Source organism: Phascolarctos cinereus, unplaced genomic scaffold, assembly GCF_003287225.1.
Source record: "Phascolarctos cinereus isolate Bilbo 61053 unplaced genomic scaffold, phaCin_HiC Scaffold_3;HRSCAF=262, whole genome shotgun sequence".
Lineage (NCBI taxonomy): Eukaryota > Metazoa > Chordata > Mammalia > Diprotodontia > Phascolarctidae > Phascolarctos > Phascolarctos cinereus.
In genome coordinates, this window is record NW_027555736.1 from 223,571,112 (window position 1) to 223,590,907 (window position 19,796).

General features: G+C 42.7%; 1 protein-coding gene across 1 annotated transcript in view; it reads right to left on the reverse strand.

The window, feature by feature from the left end:
* ADCK1 (aarF domain containing kinase 1) overlaps positions 1-19,796 on the reverse strand; it is a 175,238-nt gene that overhangs the window by 7,114 nt on the left and 148,328 nt on the right. Inside the window, 2 exon segments of the mRNA XM_020986163.2 lie at positions 5,202-5,399; positions 5,903-6,052. Of these exon segments, the coding sequence (XP_020841822.1) occupies positions 5,202-5,399; positions 5,903-6,052 (348 nt within the window).

Genomic DNA, 19,796 nt, shown 5'->3' on the forward strand with positions numbered 1-19,796 from the left:
GGCAGCAGTGTAGGGGATGAGCTGGAATGGGGAGAGAAGGGAGGCAAGGAGACTCATTAAGAGGCTGTTGTAATCATCTAAGTGAGAAGTGATGAGAAACTGAAGTAAGGTGGAGTAGGGAGAAGGGGTCTGATATCAGAGATGATAATGGCGGTAGAAATGGCAAGACTGGGCAACTGATTGGAAATGGTGTGGGAGGGGAAGGAGGGATAATGAAGAGTCTAGCACAATGCTGAGATTATGAAGCTGTCAGACTGGAAGAACAATGGTGCCTTCAAAAGGAAGATGGAGGCTAGGAAGAAGAGAGAGTTTGGGGGTGGGGAAAGTACAGTATCCAGCTTCTGGACTCTGCTAAATGGAGTAACCAAGATCTCTTCTCAGCTTTCATGTAAATAGTCATAACTATGTGACCTTGGGGAAATCATGTAACTTTTCTTCGCCTCTGTTTCCCCATTTGTAGAGGGACAATAACATCTGATAGATACAGTAGGTGCTTAACAATAATAATAATAGCTAGCATTTATACAGCACCACAAGATTTGCCGAGGGGCAGCTAGGTGGCACAGTGGATAGAGCACCAGCTCTGAAGTTAGGAGGACCTGAGTTCAAATCCGGCCTCAGACCAAACACTTGACACTTACTAGCTGTGTGACCCTGGGCAAGTCACTTAACCCCAACTGCCTAAAAAAGGGGAAAACAACTACAAAAAACCCCCAAGATTTGCCAAGCACTTAACAAATATTATCTCATTTGATCCTCACAGCAACCCTAGGAGCTAGGAGGTATTATTATCCCCATTTTACAGATGACTGCTGGGCCATCTCCAGTCATCCTGATCCATATCTGGCCACTGGACCCAGATGGCTCTGGAGGAGAAAGTGAGCTGGTGACTTTGCACAGCCCTCATTCTCTCAAATCAAAGTCAAGTGCAAGTCATGTCCTCATCTCCCTGATGTCATGGTTCTCTTAAACCACAACTGGTGAGTAGTCCAAGCTGTCTGAATGGGGACCCAGTTGGCCAGTTCCAGTTGGGCAACTCAGCTCCTCCTCTCCTCTCCCCTTATCTGAGGGTGTTCTGCTCAAAGCAAGGCAAATTCTGAAGGCCGAAAGCTACCTAGTAACTTGGGGTTTGCTTGGTAGATTTCCTTCTCAAAGACCGAGTTTAAATCCAATTCACTCTTGATCTCACAGTTTGGACAACAATAGGTCCCTTCCCAAGTACCGTTTAATGGTTCTTTTTTTGGGCCCTCCTGACTCAGAGCAAATGTAAATAGCAACTGTTTCTCTTCTGGCCAGCAACCCTGAGGGTCTTCTCCTCCAAGTTTTGGGTTTTTTTTAATTAAAGGGACCATCCCTTGACTCATTTGTTAAAGAGGATATTCACTGAATGGGTGTTGCCTCACTAAAAGTGAGACCCTGAAAAGACCTTAGCTTAAAAGGGCCAAGGTCTCCCACTGCATCCTGGGCCATCTCCAGTTGTCCTGATCCATATCTGGCCACTGGACCCAGATGGCTCTGGAGGAGAAAGTGAGGCTGGTGACTTTGCACAGCCCTCCCTCACTCAAATCAAAGTCAATTACAAGTCATGTCATCATCTCTCTGATATCATGGTCCTCTTCAAGAATGAAGGACAAAAAAATCACAGAGAAGTAAAATGAGGTAGATAAAAGTTAAATGATTTGCTCAATGTATCACACAACTAGTAAATGTCTGAGTCAGGATTTGAATTCAAGTCTTCCTGACCCTAGGTCCAGTACTTTACCCACCTATCTGCCTAAGGATTTTTTTTTAATTGCTTGATTAAAGTGAAGAAATGTGGCACACACACAAAAAACCACAGAGCATTAATCCACTCAGCAGTGATTTTGGTTCATTCAGTCAATCAACCAATATCTAAAGAGTGCCTACAATGAGCCATATGTATTCAAAAGGCTTCTACCCCACCTCCACTTTCCAGCCCAAGCTTCTTAAACTGTGTAACAGTCATTGGCCCTTTAAGAAACACGTGCATACTGTTAATGCCTGAGCTGCTCCATGATTTGAAATCTCCTCTAGGCAGCTGCTATCAGACTAGAACATCTCAGCACAAAGCCAGACACCCAAAAATCTAGTGTTCTGTCTCTGTCTGTCTGTCTCTTCTCCGCCTCCTCTTTTTCTCTCTCTCTGTCTCTCTTTCTCTCTCCCCCCACCTCTCTGTCTCTCTCTTTCTCTCCCCCTCCCCCATTTCCTCCTCCTCTCTTATCCCAAACCAGCCACAACACCACCTTTGTGCCAGAAAATGCCAACCATGCCAAATCAGAAACAGATCAGATGCCCACCCCCACCCCAACCCCACCCAGACATCATAGACTTAAAGCAGGAAGAGACATTAAAGGTACATAGGCCTTCTTACCATTCCTTGAACAGGATAATCCATCTCCTGACTGCAGGGATTTGCACTGGCTGTCCCCCATGCCTAGAATGTTCTTCCTCCTCTCCGGTGTCCTGGCTTCCATAGCTTCCTTTAAGACCCAGCTCAAACCCTACCTTCTAAAGGAAGTCTTTTCTAGTTCCCAGTTCTCATCCCCATGTTAGTTCCTCCCAACTGTTAGTGTCTTCATGTATATGTGTGTACATGTATAGGTCTCTCTATAAAGATATAGAGATGGATATCTCATTTGTACATAGCTATTCTGTATGTCTTCTCCATTAGAATGTGAGCTCCTTGAGGTCAGAGACCCTGTTTTTGCCTCTTTTTTTTTTTTATCCCTAGCACTTAGCACAGTGCCTGGCACATGGACTGACTAACTATTCAAGTCCAACATCTTCCCTCGACAAAATCGGAGATGACCAGACTAGGCTCTCCTGAGACCTAGAGAAAATCTACCTGGAATACGGGGGTGGGGAAAGGATATCAGGTTCCATGGGAGGCAGAGCACGGGACAGGTCCTCAGAAAGCCCTTGGTGACAAATGGGCACAAAGAAGTCACAAAAAACTACCATTTGGCATATGACTCATTCTACCTATGCAAAAGTCCCAGGATGGCAGAGAAGGATGCAAATGAAAACAAAGGCCTATTGGCAGAGCTCAAAGCAGGAGAAGATCTATAATAAGCCAGTGTTTTCTCTCTGTAATCTTACAGTCAGTTGAAATGCAATGCATGTACATGTACAACCTCTATCAATTTGCTTTGTCTCAGGGAGGAGGAAGGTGAGGGAGGGAGACAGAAAACTTGGAACTCAGAATTTTTTAAAAATTTATGTTAAAAATTGTCTTTAAATTGTTGGAACTGGAGAAAAATGAAATATTACCTAAAATTTTTTTTAAAAAGAGGCACACAAAAAAAGAAATACAATGCATGCATATACTGAAGAATTTAATTTAAGCTCATGGAGGAAGTAGCTTGGTCATAGGAGATCTTAGGATTACTGATCCAGAGTTGGAAGGGGCCTCAGAAGCTATCTACTCTCACCCGCTTATTTTACAGATGAGGAAACTGAGACCCAGAGAAGCTCCTATAGGATCATAGCTCTAGAGCTATACTATAATATCAATAAAATTTATAATAGTAATTATCACATCATATATGATAATTATATAGCACATAATTATATAATATTACAACAGAGATGTATGATATGATATATTATAATAATATGATATGATATAATGTGATATGATATGACATAATATAATGGATCTCAGAGGTCACTTAGTCCAACCTTCTCATATCACTTAACCACTGTTTACTCAATTTCCCCATCTAGAAACGTGGCTAATATTGGCACCTACCTCTCAACGTTGTTGTGAGGGTCGATGAGATCATATCTGTAAAGCACTTTGCAGACTTAAAGAGCTACATAAGTGCTTTCCCAGAAGAGTTAAGTGATTAAGTGACTGACTAGCCCACAGTCACCCAAGATATGAATCCAGAGCTCTACAGTACTCTACTACCTAAAGTCACACAGCAAATAAGCTTCAGAGGATGAGTAAGTTTCGGTTAGACAGAACCCCAGAGACATCCAGACTGCAGAAGGTGTGGCCCCTTTCTCTGGGGTTTGTTGCCTCTCCTATTCCTGAGAGACACAGCATTCCAACTCATGTCATTTAAGTATAAGCCAACATGGAGAGACAGGAAGAAAAATCATGGAATCACACAAACTCAACATTGGAGAGGATTTTACGTATCATTTAGCTCATGGTTAGTCCTGTGCTTTAAAAGGAAAGTCACTTTGGTAGCTGGGTAGGGGATGGACTGGAGAGGGTAGAAATTTGAAGAAGAGGGACTTAGGAATAGAGTAGGATCATCCAAGCAAGATGGGATGAGGGACTGAAGTAAGGTGGGGGTCATGTGAGCGAAGAAAGAGGATTGGGTGTAAGAGCTATTGTGGAGAAAGAAGTGATAAGACTTGGCAATTAGAATGTGGGGTGAGGGAGAGTAAGGAGTCAGGGATGACTTCTAGGTTATAAATCTGGATGAGTAGAAGGACAATGGGGGTGGGGAAAGGATATCAGTTCCCCTGAGAGGCAGAGCACAGCATAGGTCCTAGGAAAGCCCTCAGGAACTATACTAAATGGTATTTTCCCCTATTTCTAAACAGAAATAGGGATGTTCAGAAGAGGAGTGGGTTTTGAGGAAAAGATCATGAACATGTTTAGTTGAGAGGCCAACAGGACATCCAGTTCAAGCTGTCTGATAGTCGCTGGTGACAGAGGACTAGTCTCTCAGGAGAGAGACTAGGTCTGGATATATAGATAACAATAGTATTACCAGCTAACTTTACAAAGTGCTTTGAGGTTTGCAAAGAACTTTACAAGTGTCTGAGGCAGGATTTAACTACCTTCTTAGATCTGGGAGGCATCAGTGCAGGAATGATAATTGAGTTGATGAGGTCATCAAGAGAGTTCAGAGAGAGAAAAAGGTCCAGGACAGAGCATTGGGGTTTGCCCACAATTAAGTAGGGCAGAATAGGAATCATGGTCAAGCAAATGGGCAGGTCCAGCAGGTAGGAGAAAAGTTAAGAGAAACATAATGACATACCTAAGCTTAAAGTTTTCCTGTTCCCTTCTTAGCCCTCTGGGTTCCACGTCCCTCTTGTAGGAACCACAAAGGAATCACAGGATCCTCCACCTGACTTTAGGGCCCTCCATCTGTCCCACTAGGACCTGGCTACAGGGACAACTAATTCTCCCCACAGCTGGAGGACGGGCAAGGACCTACCTCATTGGCAGTGACTGATGTCTGGCCAATGCCTTTATTGACGGAGTCCCAGGACCGGGCAGTCAGCATACAGGCAAAAAGGGGATAGAGATCCCCTGCCCCCAGCTGCTGGCTGTATTTCTTCACATGCTTCATATCTGCCTTGATCAGGGCCTGCCAGAGGTGACAGTAATCCAGGCGAAACTCATCTGTTAGGATCTGCAGTCAGGGATAGAAGCAACAGGAAGTGAATCTCTCTGGCCCTCATGAACCCCGGAGGGGAAGAGCCCCAGATAACCCACCCTGGAGTCACATCTCTCTGAATATGTAATTGGGAGGATGGTGTCTCTGCATTCTAGACTCAACATCCAGCAGAAATGATGGCGAGGCGATTAAAGGCCAAAATTTACCTGAGTTTTTCAAGGGACCACAAATTTAAGGTGAGGCTGGGGAACTCTCATCCATTCTTGAAACTCACTTAGTCCACTCTTGCCTCCATGCACTCATACAGGTCATCATCCACGCTGAGAATACATGCTTTTCTCATCTCTACCTGTTGAAACTCTTTAAGGCTCATCTCAGATGCTACCTTCTCAGTGAAACCTTCCCTCATCCTCCAGCTAAAAATCAACCTCTAATAGCATGGTGTTTGTAGAATCCAGAAGATATTGAAATAATCCCAACCCCGGCTCTGAGGGTGGATCAGGGTTGTTATCACCCACCTGGTACAGTCCATGGTCCAACAAAATAATCTCCACTTTCCCCGTTCCTGGACACTTCCTCACCAGCACGTTGCCTGGGTGTGGGTCACAGTGCACAAAGCCATTGACAAAGATCATCTCACTGTACATCTTTCCCAATTGTCGGGAGATCTGAAAAAGAAAAAGGTTAGGAATGAAGCTGCCATTAAGCTGGGAATGGAAGACTTCCAAGCTGGGCCTTCCACTTTATTCCCTCCAATCCAGTCAGTTAATAAACATTTATTAAGCACCTACTCTGTGCAAGGCACTGACATTACTGGAAGAAGGGGACAAAGGGACTAGAAGAGGATGAGCAGCAAGAAACAGTGGAGTTGATGGCTGGTGAGCCTGCAGTACTTGAGCTGAAGGTGTGTAGAGTGGAAAGGGGAAGGAAGCAACATTCAAATTCTTCCAGTGACAAAAATTGCTCTCTGGAGTAAGTTGTGTAGTTGTTTTTTTCAGTTTCGTCCCACTCTTTGTGACCCCATTTAAGGTTTTCTTGGCAGAAACATTGGAGTGATTTGCCATCTCCTTCTCCAGATAATTTTACAGATGAGGAAACTGAGGTAAACAGGGTTAAGTGACTTGCCCAGGGTCCTTTCTTAAGTTCCTTTCCTCACTTCTCTCCCCTTTCCCTTCTCCCTCTCCATTCTCCAATTCTCCTCCATCCCTTCCCTCCTCCACTTTTCAAGCAAGTCAGAAGGCTCAGTGGGAATTGGGGGTATGGTGATAGTGGGAGATATTCATTCCAGTTCCTTTTCTTCCTCATCTCAAGCCCTATGCTTCTATACCCACATTTCCTCTCCACTTCCTTTTTTTTTTTTAAAGGCAATTGGGGTTAAGTGACTTGCCCAGGGTCACACAGCTAGTAAGTGTTAAGTGTTTGGTCTGAGGCCGGATTTGAACTCAGGTCCTCCTGACTTCAGGGCCAGTGTTCTATCCACTATACCGCCTAGCTGCTCCCCCCCCCCCACTTCCTCTTAAACTGATGAGATGGGAACTTAGTCCTAAATCTTTGCTTAGAAGAGAAGTCCGGGGCTGTAGAAACATATGGACACTGTGTAAGGGTAAGGTCTGGGGCTCTCGGGGCCAAAGGAGTGGCAGAAAGACCATTCTACAAAGAGCCTAGCTGGGGGGGGGGGTGCAGATCAGAATTAGAAGGTGGGAGACAAAAGGCAACCATGCCTCTTGGGCTGCCAGGAAGGTAAAATCCTAGTCCTCAGGTGCACCAGGGAATACCTGTCCAGTTGTTCACCAGGCCATGGCTTAATCCCCCAAGGGATTCTCAGCATAGAAGAGTCTGGACCAGATTCTAAGAGATGAGCAGAGTACGGTGCTTCTCTTTCCCTCCATGCTCCTCTCTCCCATGCCCTCCCTTCCTGAGTCCAATGCTAATCTGATTTATGATGTCTGCACAGATGAAATGACACTGGAGAGGTCATTTAAATCATTCTGTCATTGCTGCCTTCCCTGCCCCCAGTGGCAGCCTTCTTATCTCTGCTCCCTTTTTATTAAAGCTAAAAGCCTTGCTGGAGCAAGGAAACACTCTCCCTAGAACAGAGCCAACTCTGGGCCCAGGGTAGATCTGTTCATGTATCTCCCCAGAACAAACAGATGCTTCTATAAAGCAGTCTCTACATCATATGCTTTACCCCTTTTCCTCCCTCTCTAGACCCAGATGAATGCCTTAATGAGTTACACACACACACACACACACACACACACACACACACACACACACACACACACACACACAGAGAAGACGACCAGAGAAGCCAGGGATTAGTTAAAGGGAAGAATAAAACATAAGAGAAAGTAATAGGGCAAACTAGAGAATCAACCTGAGAAAAACAAACGGACAGTATCTCTCAAATCCCACAGCGAGTTCCTAGATTCAAACATTTGACCACATCCTGCTATATCGTCACAATAAAATGGCTAGGCCTGGCAGTTAAGGTTTCCAGCTTCCTTCAAGGCTCAGCTCACCTCCCAAGAGAAGTCTTTTCTAATTCCCAGTGGTGAGTGAACTTTCTTTCCTCATCTTATCTTGTATTTACTTAGTTATTTACCAGTTGTATCCCGTGTAGAATGAAACCTCCCTGAGGGCAGGGACTACCTTTTTTTTTTGTCTTTGGTACCCAGTACATAGTAGGCCTTTGATAAATGTTTGTTGAATTCAACCGAATTTGCTATTCATGCCTGAGTTCTCATAGCGACTAGTAACCAAACAGTGTCTAGGTAGAGACAGAAAAAGACCTCCCACTATTGTAGTCAGACCTATTTGAATCCATCATCTCATTAGTTTCAACCAATAGTTCTGGGAAATAGGCAAACAGCTATCATTACTCCATTACTATAATTCATCTTACCAGTGTAAAGAAAGTCCCTATTTTAGGCCCTGTCTGCCTCAGTTTTCTCATCTGTAAAATGGGAATAATAATAGCCCCTACCTCACAGGGTCAATGAGATAATAATTGTACATGCTTAGTACAGTGTTTGGCACACAGTAACTGCTACATAAATCTCAGTTATCATCATCATCACCTCATTCAGGCCTCACAATCCTGTGAGATAACAGGCAGGAATTACCATAACCCGTTTTACAGATGAGGAGACCTGAAGAGGCTCAGAGAGGTTAGAGGACTTTCCCAAAGTCACACAGCTAGGAAATAGTGGAAAAGGAGGAACAGGAGCTGAGCAAGGGAAGAGGGTCTTTTTGACACAAGGAAGGAGTTTGCTGTGGCCATCCTCCCCCGGTAAGGTCTGCGAAAAAGCTTCGGAATGTAATGGGCTGGAGAAGAGCATTGAGATTCTTGGTCAGAAGAAAGGAAGGCTAGTAATAGATGATAACAACAACAATAATAATAGTTGCTAGCATTTGTATGATGCTTACTAAGTGTTTCACAATTATACCACTTGATCCTTCAAACAACCTTGGGAAGTAAGTGCTATCATCATACCTATTTTATAGATGAGGAAACTAAGACTATCTGTATGTATGTATGTATATGTGTGTATATATACACATGTGTATGAATATACATACATGTACATATATACATACATATATGTGTAGCCTTAGGGTGTGTGTGTGTGTGTATAGCCTCATCTATGGGATATACATACAAATAGCCTCTATATACACACATATATCAGCCTCATCTGTGTGTGTGTGTGTGTGTGCGTGTGTGTGTATGTGCCACATGTTTGTAATTTTGCTGAACATATGAACCTGAGGCCACCACCATGAGGGTGTAAAATATTGTCTGTCTCTACCCAACTCTACTCCCCCTGGAAAAATCTGTGTGAAGCCCCTGCATCCATCTGTGTGGTTTTTCCATGCATTTATTTTTCCTTATTAAGCTGATGCTAACTGTGTGGTCTGCTCTTTTTAACTCGAGCTTAACTGCAATGTGTCAGAAAAGTAATAACTAATTGAACTATATCTTTAGTTGCTTTTTTTTTTAAAAGTTTTTCAAATTGCCTTCACCCTATTATCTTATTCGCTCCTCATAACAACTGTGCACAACAGATAGGGCAGGTGCTATTATGCCTTTCTGACAAATTGGGAAACTGAGGCACAGAGGTTAGTGACTTATCAAAAGTCACTGGACTCCTATTCCTGTGCCATACTGCCCCCTGCTGCCACAGTGGCCCCACAGACCTCTGACACATAGCAAATTTCATTAGGTGAAATACTGATGAAATGTGCTTTTCTTCCTTATGATGCCTGGAAACCTGACCTCTGACCCACAGCTTCACTTAACAGCATAGCCTCTGGCCCAACAATTCCACATGCCTATCTACCCCTTTCCAGACTTCACTTGTTTACCAGCTGCCTTCCACCTTGGGGAAATTTCCAGGCCTGCTCTCAGGATTGGAGACTTCCTAGCCCTGATTGTTTCCTGAAGGCCGCTATCCACGCTCACCTAACTCCCTGCTGGGGCCATCTCTAGTCATCCTGATCTGTATCTCGCCACTGGACCCAGATGGCTCCAGAGGAGAAAGTGAGGCTGGTGACTTTGCACAGCCTTTCCTCACTCAAATACAACTCAATTGCAAGTCACGTAATTATCTCCCTGATGTCATGGTCCTCTTCAAGAATGAATCAAAAACAACAACTTCACTCCCTACTCAACTCACTCTTTGGCCTTGTCTTCTATCTTCACCTTGCCCTCTCCCCCTGCTTTCCAGATCTCCTTTATGGGTTACCATCTCTCATCAGGATACAAGCTCCTTGAGGCAGGAACTGTCTTATTTGTTTGTATTAGTATTTCCAGCTCCTACTGTTTGCCTGGCAAACAGTAAAAACTTAATAAATGCTCTAGCCAGCCACAGATCTATTTAGCTATAAATAAAATAGGGATTATAATATTTGTACTACCTCCCAAAACTTTTTTTAAAAGTTTTTGTGGAAAAAATGGATTGTAAACCCCAAAGAATTTAAAGTATGAAAGACAAAGGTGCCATCTTGCTGACCCCTACCTGCTAGGTTTCCACAGAAAGCATAACCAAACGAAGTTCATTTTGTGGTGTGGCAAAAAAAGGGGTGACTGGGCTAATTTGGAATCAGCTTGATTTGTCATACTGGGCTCTGCACTTTGGGGGCATGCTCAGGGCTGAAAGAATTAGTCTGAAATTGCACATTCAGAAGCAAGCCTTGGAGAGTGGATGGCTCCAGCAACCAGTGCTGATGTACAATCAAGGTAACAATAGGTCTAGCAGCCAGGCAACAACCCACGCATGCCCTACACTCTCCATACCCCACAAAGTCTATCAGGCCTCTGACCCCACCCCTTTCCTGATTTCTCCTTCCCTTCAAGGCTACCCTTGATAGAACCATAATATTATAGATTTAGAGCTGGAAGGGAGGGCAGAGGTCACTGTAGCCTAACACCCTTCATTTTATAGATAGTTCTGACATCACCACCCACAAGTCCCAGAACATTACAGGGCTTCCCAAATTAGATCCACAATCACTGAAAAGAATTCAAAAGAGTCCAATCTAGCAATCCCCATAGGAAAAACCAAGTACATGAAGAATGCCTTTTGTCCAGATGATGATACACAGACGAAAGGACAAGCTATACGGCTTGTCTATCAGTACGTATCTCTTGAGCAGATATTGCAAAGGGATAATGTACTAAACAAAAGGAGAGAGATTCAGATTGCCTTTGGGAAATTACAAAGTTCTTCTGATAACCCTAACCTTCTTCTTAAAATAAAGGTCTGTCTTTTTTAAAAAATTATTTTCCTAAATGAACAGAAATCTCTCTCTCTCTCTCTCTCTCTCTCTCTCTCTGTCCTCCCCCTAAATGAGAAAGCAAGAAAAACAAAACCTCTATTCCCTCATCAATCATGTCCAAATAATATATACGTTTCCATCTGCACTGAGTCTATAACCCATCAGGAGGTGGGTAGCATGTTTCATCTTGAGACCTTTGAAACTGTGGTTGGTCATGATGTTAATAAAAGTTCCTAACTCTTTCAAAGTGGTGTGTCTTTACAATATTGAAAAAGTCCCTTAAACTCTCCTGACTTCAGTTTTCTCATCTGTAAAATGGCTACATGCACCAACTTTTTTTTTAAAGGAAAGTTTCAAATTATAGAAAGGAAAGATTAAAAAGGAAAGACTTTTAAAGGAAAGATTCAAATTATAGGCCCATGAGCTTGACTTTGAATCCTGAACAAAATTCTGGAGATTTTAAAAGAGATTAAAGATAAGATTTGTGGCGTTTTGGTTTTTTTTGGGGGGGAAGAGGCTAGGCAATGGGGTTAAGTGACTTGCCCAAGGTCACACAGCTAGTAAGTGTCAAGTGTCTGAGGCTAGATTTGAACCCAAGTCCTCCTTAATCCAGGGCTGGTGCTCTATCCACTGCACCACCTAGCTGCCCCAAGATTTGTGGACGCTTAGAAAGGGAAGCATTGGTTATTAAGATGGCTTCATCAGGAACAGGTATGTCATACTAACCTCATTTCCTTTTTTTTTTTTTTTTGACAGTTACTGGAGTGGCTAGCAAGGGGAATGCTAAAGCCAGAGTTTACCTAGGTTTCAGTAAAGCATTTGACAAATCATTTCATGATCTCCTTGTGGCAAAGGCTGACAGACATGGGTAGAAGGGCAGTAAAGTTATATGGACTCAAAACCAGTTGAATGAGCCAACCCACAGAACAGTCATTAATAGGTTGATGTCAGTCTGAAGGGAGGTCTCTAGTAGAGTGCCCCCAATGGATCTTCTCTGGGTCTTCTGCGGTTCAATATTTTCATCAAGTCTTAGATGGAGGTATAGATGGCATCAAACAATCAATAAATATTTATTAAGCACCTACTATGTACCAGGCCCCATGCTAACTGCTAGGAATACAAAAAGATTCAAAAGATAGTCCTTGACCTCAAGGAGCTTACAATCTAATGGGGGAGACAACATATCACATTTGCAAATGACACAATGCAAGAAGTAGGAGCGATGGTTTATCTGTTGAGTGATCAAGTTGAATCCAAAAATGTTCAGATAAAAGGATGGGACAAGTTTAATAAAATGAAATTTAATGTAGATAAATGCAAAGTCTTATAGCTGGTTAAGAAAATCAGCTACATGATTATATACAAGATAGAGGAGGCATGCGCAGAAAACAATTCATGAGAAAAAGATCTGGGGGTTTTCGTGGACTGAAAGTTCAGTGGGAGTCAACAGGGTAGCACGATATCCAAAAAGGAAAATGCTTCCTGAAGAAAGGTACAGCATCTAGAACTAGGGAGGTGATTGTCCTGTTCTCTTCTGCCCTGGTCAGACCACATCTGAAGTATTATGGCTCAGTTTTAGCTACCCCATTTTGGGAAGGACACTGATAAGCTAGAAGCACATCTGGTGCGGGCAACCAGGACCAAGGAAGAAACTATGAATGAATGAATGAGCATTCATTAAGCACTCACTGTTTGCAAAACACTGGGCTAATCAGTGGGGATACATATAGAAAAGCAAACAGTCCTTGTTTTTAAGAAGCTCCCATTCTAATGGGAAAACAACATACATACATAGAAGATTTCAGCTATAAGCCAAATGCCTTTAGGGTGCACCCACAAAGCACATGATAATATATCTACAATAGATAGACAGATAGAGCATGTAATAAACACTTAGGATGTACCAGGTACATCCTTTGAAGTCTGAGAGAAGGTAGCGGTCAAGGTGGTGGCAGTGGTTTGACTCACCAGGTACACATGGCATCCTGTCTGTCCCTCAGGATGCCTTGCTGCTTCATATAGATGACTTTGCCATGAAGATTGTTTGAAAAAAATTGGGGCTGTTTAGCCTGGAGAAGAGAAGACTTACAGTATGTATGCTAGCCATCTTCCAAATATTTGAAAGACTTTTAAGCGCAAGGGGGATTAGATGTGTTCTGTGTGACTTCAGAGGGCAGAATTAGGAGCAGTATGTGGAAGTTGGGGGAGTTAAGACAAGGAAAATGATTTGTCCAATGATTTGAACTGTCCCTAAACAGAAGGGGCTGCTTTGGGAAGTAAGAGGGTCCCTTTGATTGCAGGTATTCAGGCAGAGGCTGGATAATGATTTTCAGTAATGTCATTACAGGGAATCTGGGTCAAGTACTGCTTGGACTAATTGATCTCTGTAGGGTTTTTTCTAAGTGAGATTCTGTGATTCTATGATTAGATACTTACTGAGGTCTCCTTCCATAAATCAATAATTATTTGAAATGACTTGCCCATGGTCACATAGCTGGTTAGTGGGAGAATCTGGATCAGAACGCAGTATTCCTTATTGCTTATCTAGTGCTTTTTCTACTATGCTACCTATATTTACTTGAACCGAATTTTACCTGTATAATAATACTTGGGGAAGTAAAATCACATTCAGAGTAATTTACATCACCTCATACCTCTCCAGAAATAGACTTTTATCTACTAGGGACCTCACCATGAAATAACTCTCTTGGGTGTTCAGATGAGAGACTCATCGTCTTTGAGGGATCTGTTTAAGAAGATCTACCAAATGGGTACTAGACTCACTAGGACAAAGAAGCATGCTACCAAGGCAGAAGATGGTTCTTCTGTCAATATTAACTCGAAAACTCTCCTGACTCTTCATAGATCAGGTCTTGACACATCAAGGATTCAAATGTTAGGTAACATAACTGGATATTCTTTCCTGTTCCCAACAGCCCTGATTCATGCTACAAAATAACACTCTGCCTCTAGAAATTATCTCATTCAGAGAACGTATCAGGAAAAGAACTGGGTGCTGTATCTCTCTGAAGGCAGGGGAAGGGAAGAGATGCCTTCTCCAGGTCCTACTGCCTCATGATTCTACAAGGAATTCATAGACAAAGTAATAATCATTCACAGAAGATATCTTGTCTGAGTTCTGCTGGGAGACCAATGAGTATTTGGCTAACCGAAAGCATTAATGTAGCATAGCAGTATAGGCTTCATGGAGGTGACAGTTCTCTTCATTTTTCTTAGTAAAAAGAATATGCCACTCATATAAGTAATTTCTAAGTAATTACACAATAGTGTTATTCTGTAGCAGTAGGGGGAAAAACAGGAGTCTATAAAAAGGCTGAGTAAAGAATTAATTTAGTAAATAATATTTAAATCAAGGAGTTATTTTTAGATTTTTCTCAAAACTAGAACTGACTGAAAGTCTTTAATTATTCCATAACTGCTTGGATTAATTTGTAACCACCCCCAAAAGGATAGTCTATTTTTGTTCTTGGGAGCGTTTCAGAAGCAAGATTAAGACCACCAAGGAAAGCAGTGAGCTAGGAAATACAGAAGATAAAGGAAAAGGGGCAGCTAGGTGGCGCAATAGAGAGAGCACCGGCCCTGGATTCGGGAGGACCAGAGTTAAAATCCAGCCTCAGACACATAACACTTACTAGCTGTGTGACCCTGAACAAGTTACTTAACCCCACTGCCTAACCTCTTCCCCACCAAAAAAAAAAAAAAGAAGACAAAGGAAAAGAGAGTCAGGAGCTCCTAATACCAGTCCTACATCTGGGCACTAGCTCCTCTTAGGTAAGTCTCTTTAATCCTTTTCACCTCAGTTTCCCCCATCTACAAAATGGGTGCAAGGACTCTTCCTTATGTATCTTCCAATAACCCCCCCATCTTTTTCAGCAGACATTTAACTGGCAAAATGAGGAGGAAGGCCAGGGGCTATAACTACATCAGTTGCTCTCAGCTGCTGCTACTGTAGGGAACCCCCTAGAAATCCAACTGCTGTGCTGTTTCCCATAAAAATTGCCAAGCCTTTAAAGAGCAATTGGAAAGAGACGAATACTATCATGCTAGCACCTTAAGTGGACAGAGACTTTCAATCTTTTCAGCTGCTCTGATCCAACCTCCAGAGCACCTCCTGATGCTAACCACTGCAGCCTCTTACAACAGAAAATGCAGAGAAACTACTACCTATATCTACAATTTCCCCTCCACTGGGGGACAGCTAAGGGAAAATAAGAGAATAAATGTGATCTGAGTTGTTGCTGGGTTGGGGTTTTGGTTTTTTTTTTTTAATGAGAGACTTCCGTGTCTCCCTTGAGCACAGGGTCCTCAAACTCTGCACTTCGTGGCTTAATCAATCTCTACGAAGAAAGAAGATAATTTGAGGTCCCTGTGCTCAAGGGAGACAGGTAAGTGGGCAAGAAGAGGAAGGAGAAGGACACTCCAAGGTGTCTGAAGGAATAATCACAGTAGCTTATATTTCTACAGTAATTTACCTACATTATCACATTTGATTTGCACAATAATCTTAAGCAGTAAGTAATGTAATATTATGATCCTCATTTTATACACGGCTTGCCCAAAATTACAAAGGTAAACATGTGGCACAGCCTGGATCTGACACCAAGTCTCCTCAATTCTGCTTCAGTACCTTTCACTACACTATTACGATGCATGGACATAGCCCTGTTGGAGTTCTTCATGGGTTCTTTCCCTACTGTGTGCAAGCTTAACATCTCCTCAAAAGAAATACAGGAACTCGTGACATGCTGTATGTACTGTAGACCTTCATGCACGTAAACCCTCACCTTTCTTAATCTAGATCCTCATCCCTTTACCCAAGCATTAGTGGCCATTCAGTCAATAAACATCAGTTAAGCATGCACTATGTGCCAGGCAAAAAGAGTCAAAAGACAGTCCCTGCTCTCAAGAAGCTCACAATCTAATGGAAGAAATACCACGCAAACAATTATGCACAAACAAGTTATATACAGGATAAATAGGAAATAATCAAGAGAGGAAAAGGGGGATTAAGAGGGATTGAGAAAGCCTTCCTGTAAAAGGTGGGATTTCAGCTGGGACCTGAAGGAAGCCAGGGAAGCCAGGAATCCAAGTGAGGAGGAAGAGCACTCCAGGAATGTGGGACGGACAGAGTGAGGAGATGGAGCATCCTTGTCATGTATATAGCAGAAATGTAACCCATCTTTTCTTTCCTTTTCTTTTCTTTTCTTTTCTTTTCTTTTCTTTTCTTTTCCTTTCTTCTTAGGCAATTGAGGTTAAGTGACTTGCCCAGGGTCACACAGCTAGTAAGTGTCAAGTGTTTGGTCTGAGGCTGGATTTGAACTCAAGTCCTCTTGACTTCAGGGCCGCTGCTCTAGCCACTGAGCCACTTAGCTGCCCCATAACCCATCTTTTCAATGGTTCCACTATGAAATGTATGGTTCATATCTCTTAATTTCATCCTTATTAAATCCATGTGTGGCAATGAGAAGGGTTTCATTAGCACACTGAGCCTCAGTTTACTCATTTGTAAAGTGGGGGGGTTGGACTAGGTGATCTCTAAGGTCCATTCTAGCTTGAAATCAATGATCCTCAGATAAGCCTTTTAATGCATGGAAAATATAGGAGTTCAGAAGGCGTTAAGCACCTGAACAAGGTCAGAGAAGTAGTATGGTATGTAGGGGTGGGGAACCTGTAGCCTCGAAGCTACATGTGGCCTTCTAGGTCCTTGGGTGCAGCCTTCTGACTGAGTCCAAGTTTTACAGAACAAATCCTTTTATTAAGGGGATTTGTTCTGTAAAGAACTTGAGGACATAGAGGGCCACATGCAGCCTTGAGGTTATAGGTTCCCCACCCCTGATAGGGTAAAGAGTGACCAATCTGGAATCAGAAGGCCTGGGTTCGAATCCCAACACTGTCTGCTCACTACCTATGTGAGCTTGTAAAAAATCACTTAACCTCCCTGGCCTGAATTACTTTACCTATAAAATGAATACATGGTACCAGATGACCCATGATCCTGGGAAGAATCAGATTTAGAAAAACAAAGCTTCCTCCTGGAATACTGCTTATTTGGGAATACTGTGCTGAAGAGATACACATTTTTTATAAAATTATTTTCAACTTTAACACCAACTAAGAGTACCCTTTCTATATAGCAAGCATAACAGAAAAAGAGGATCATTCATATAGCCATAAATCTGTACCACATATAGCTTGGTTCTGCCTACAAGTATGTAACAAATTCAATCTGTTATTTTCAAAGCTGTTCAGCTTTATATGTGTTTCCTACTGACCTTCCTTCTGTTCTCCTCTGCACATTTTTAAAAAATGCTCCCAAGACCTGCTTTTCTTAATTTTATTTCTTTTTTCATTTTTATAACCCTATTGTTAGCCTTTATCTCCATCCCCCAACTTAATATCCCAATTTCTTCCAAAAAAATTTTTTGAAAGAAAAAAAAATCCTCATATCTAATAAGCATAGGCAAGCAAAACAAATTTCCACATTGGCCATGTCCAGAAATATATGTGTCTGAGGGACAGAAGTAGAACATCTCTTTCTGCTTCAGGGTGGCTTTGCCTTGTGAGCAGGAATTATCATCCTTCTCCTCGTCTCCTTACCAGACTACTTTCTTCCAGAGATATCCAGTGTTACAACAGAATTGACCCTTGGTACGGCCTCCAGTCAGAACCCTCCCCCAGCCCACCATCCTCAACGCTCTCCTTTTCCTCTTTGCTAATTTCATGCAAATTAAATTGTTCCCCAGTACCAGCAGGATCCAAAACACACTCACAGAAATCCAATTAACCTTCGATAAAGGTCCGCCAATCAATAGCAGTTCTTTGGCTCAAGGAGGCAATACTGAGCCCAGAGAAACAAGCTGCAGTCTGACCTTTACTCTTAACAAGATCAATGAGAGTCACTGTCGCCAGCTCTTAAAGTAATTGGCAAATATGATCCCTGGATTAGGCCCCGAAGCGATACCTGCTCTTGATATAAAAAGACAAAAACAGATGAGGGCCACAACGGGCAGCCAGCTTTCCCGACAGCCTATGACAGGCAGGTGATGGGGCTCCAGGATGAGTCTGCCATATCATCGCCGAATGCGGGTGGATTCCGGGACTCTAAAGTCACACCGAGGAGAGACAGAGCAGGGCAGTGCCTTTTACCCAGTCTTCTCTCATGACGATGGTAATGATAAAAATAAGGGATAAGTCCTGGACTTATGATTTTATTGGTATAGGGAGCCCCCAGGTGAGTAAATTCCCTACAACAAGGCACCTTCTCGGCAGCGAATAGTTATACAGAGCTGCCTGGAGCAGAAGTGTCAAATATACGGGCTGAATGCTGCCCTAAACACTCCCTAGTGGGGCCTGAACCAGATTAAAATGTAATTGGGAAATATTTAACAAAGTAAATAAAAATACAATAAAACACAGATAACATTACATTTCAAAAACCAAGTCAATATGTAGCCCATGAGGATACTTCTGTACAGATTAGTGGCCCTTGTTTCTATTTGAGTGTGATACCACTGGCCTAAGGCAATGAGAGGTTAAGTAATAGTAATAATAATAATACTAGCTAACATTTCTATAGTACTTACTGTGTGCCAGGCACTGTGTTAAGTACTTTACAATTATTATTTCATTTGATCCTCACAACAACCCTGGGAGGTAGGGACTATTATTATCCCCATTTTATAGGCAAGGAAACTGAGGCAAAGAGGGATTAGGTGCCTTGCTGAGGGTCTCACAGCCAGTGTGTTCCAGAGGTATGATTTAAAAAGGTCTTCCCAGCTTTGAGGGCAGATCTCTAGCCACTGGCCATGTTATTTCTCTGATAATAATAAACAGCTCACATTTGTATAGGGCTTTGAATGCTGGATTTGCAATGAGGACTTGGGTTCAAATCCCAACTCTGCCCTTTACTACCTGTATGACTTTGGGCAAGTCACTTCATTCTTTTTTTCTTTTTTTTTTAAAGTCACTTCATTCTTCTGGGGTTCACTTTCCTCCTTTGTAAAATAAAGGAACTGGATGATATGACCTTTAAGGTCCTTTCCAGCTTGAAGTCTATGAGACCATGAGAAAGGCGGCAATCAGTCAGCAGAGACCTGTAAGAGTAGGACAGCCACCTCAAGTTGCTCTTGTCCTATCTTAGTCCCTTAAGAACTAAGAAAGACTAGTCTAGGCTAGGTTGCTAGTGGTGTGGGACAACTCAAATGAAATGGGGTGGGAGTGGTTTGACAATCGATTTAGGGGAGCCTAAGCCAGCCCCTCAGTCGGTCAACAAACATTTGTTAAGTCTACTATGCATCAGGCCCTGTGTTAAGTGCTAGGTCTATAAAGAAAGGCAAAAAAATGATCCATCCTCTCAAGGGGCTCATAATTGATCATGGGAAGACATGAAAACAAGCTATGCACAGGATAAAATGGAGATAATCACAGGGTGAATGCACTAGCATGAAGAGGGATGGGGAAAGGCTGGCTGCAGAAGGTAAGATTTCAGCTGGGACTGGAAGGAGGCCCAGGAAAGCCAGAGGTGGAGATGAGGAAGGAGGGCATTCCAAGCATGGAAGACAGATGATGAAAATGCCTGGAGTTAGGAGAGGGAATGCCTTGTGAGGAACA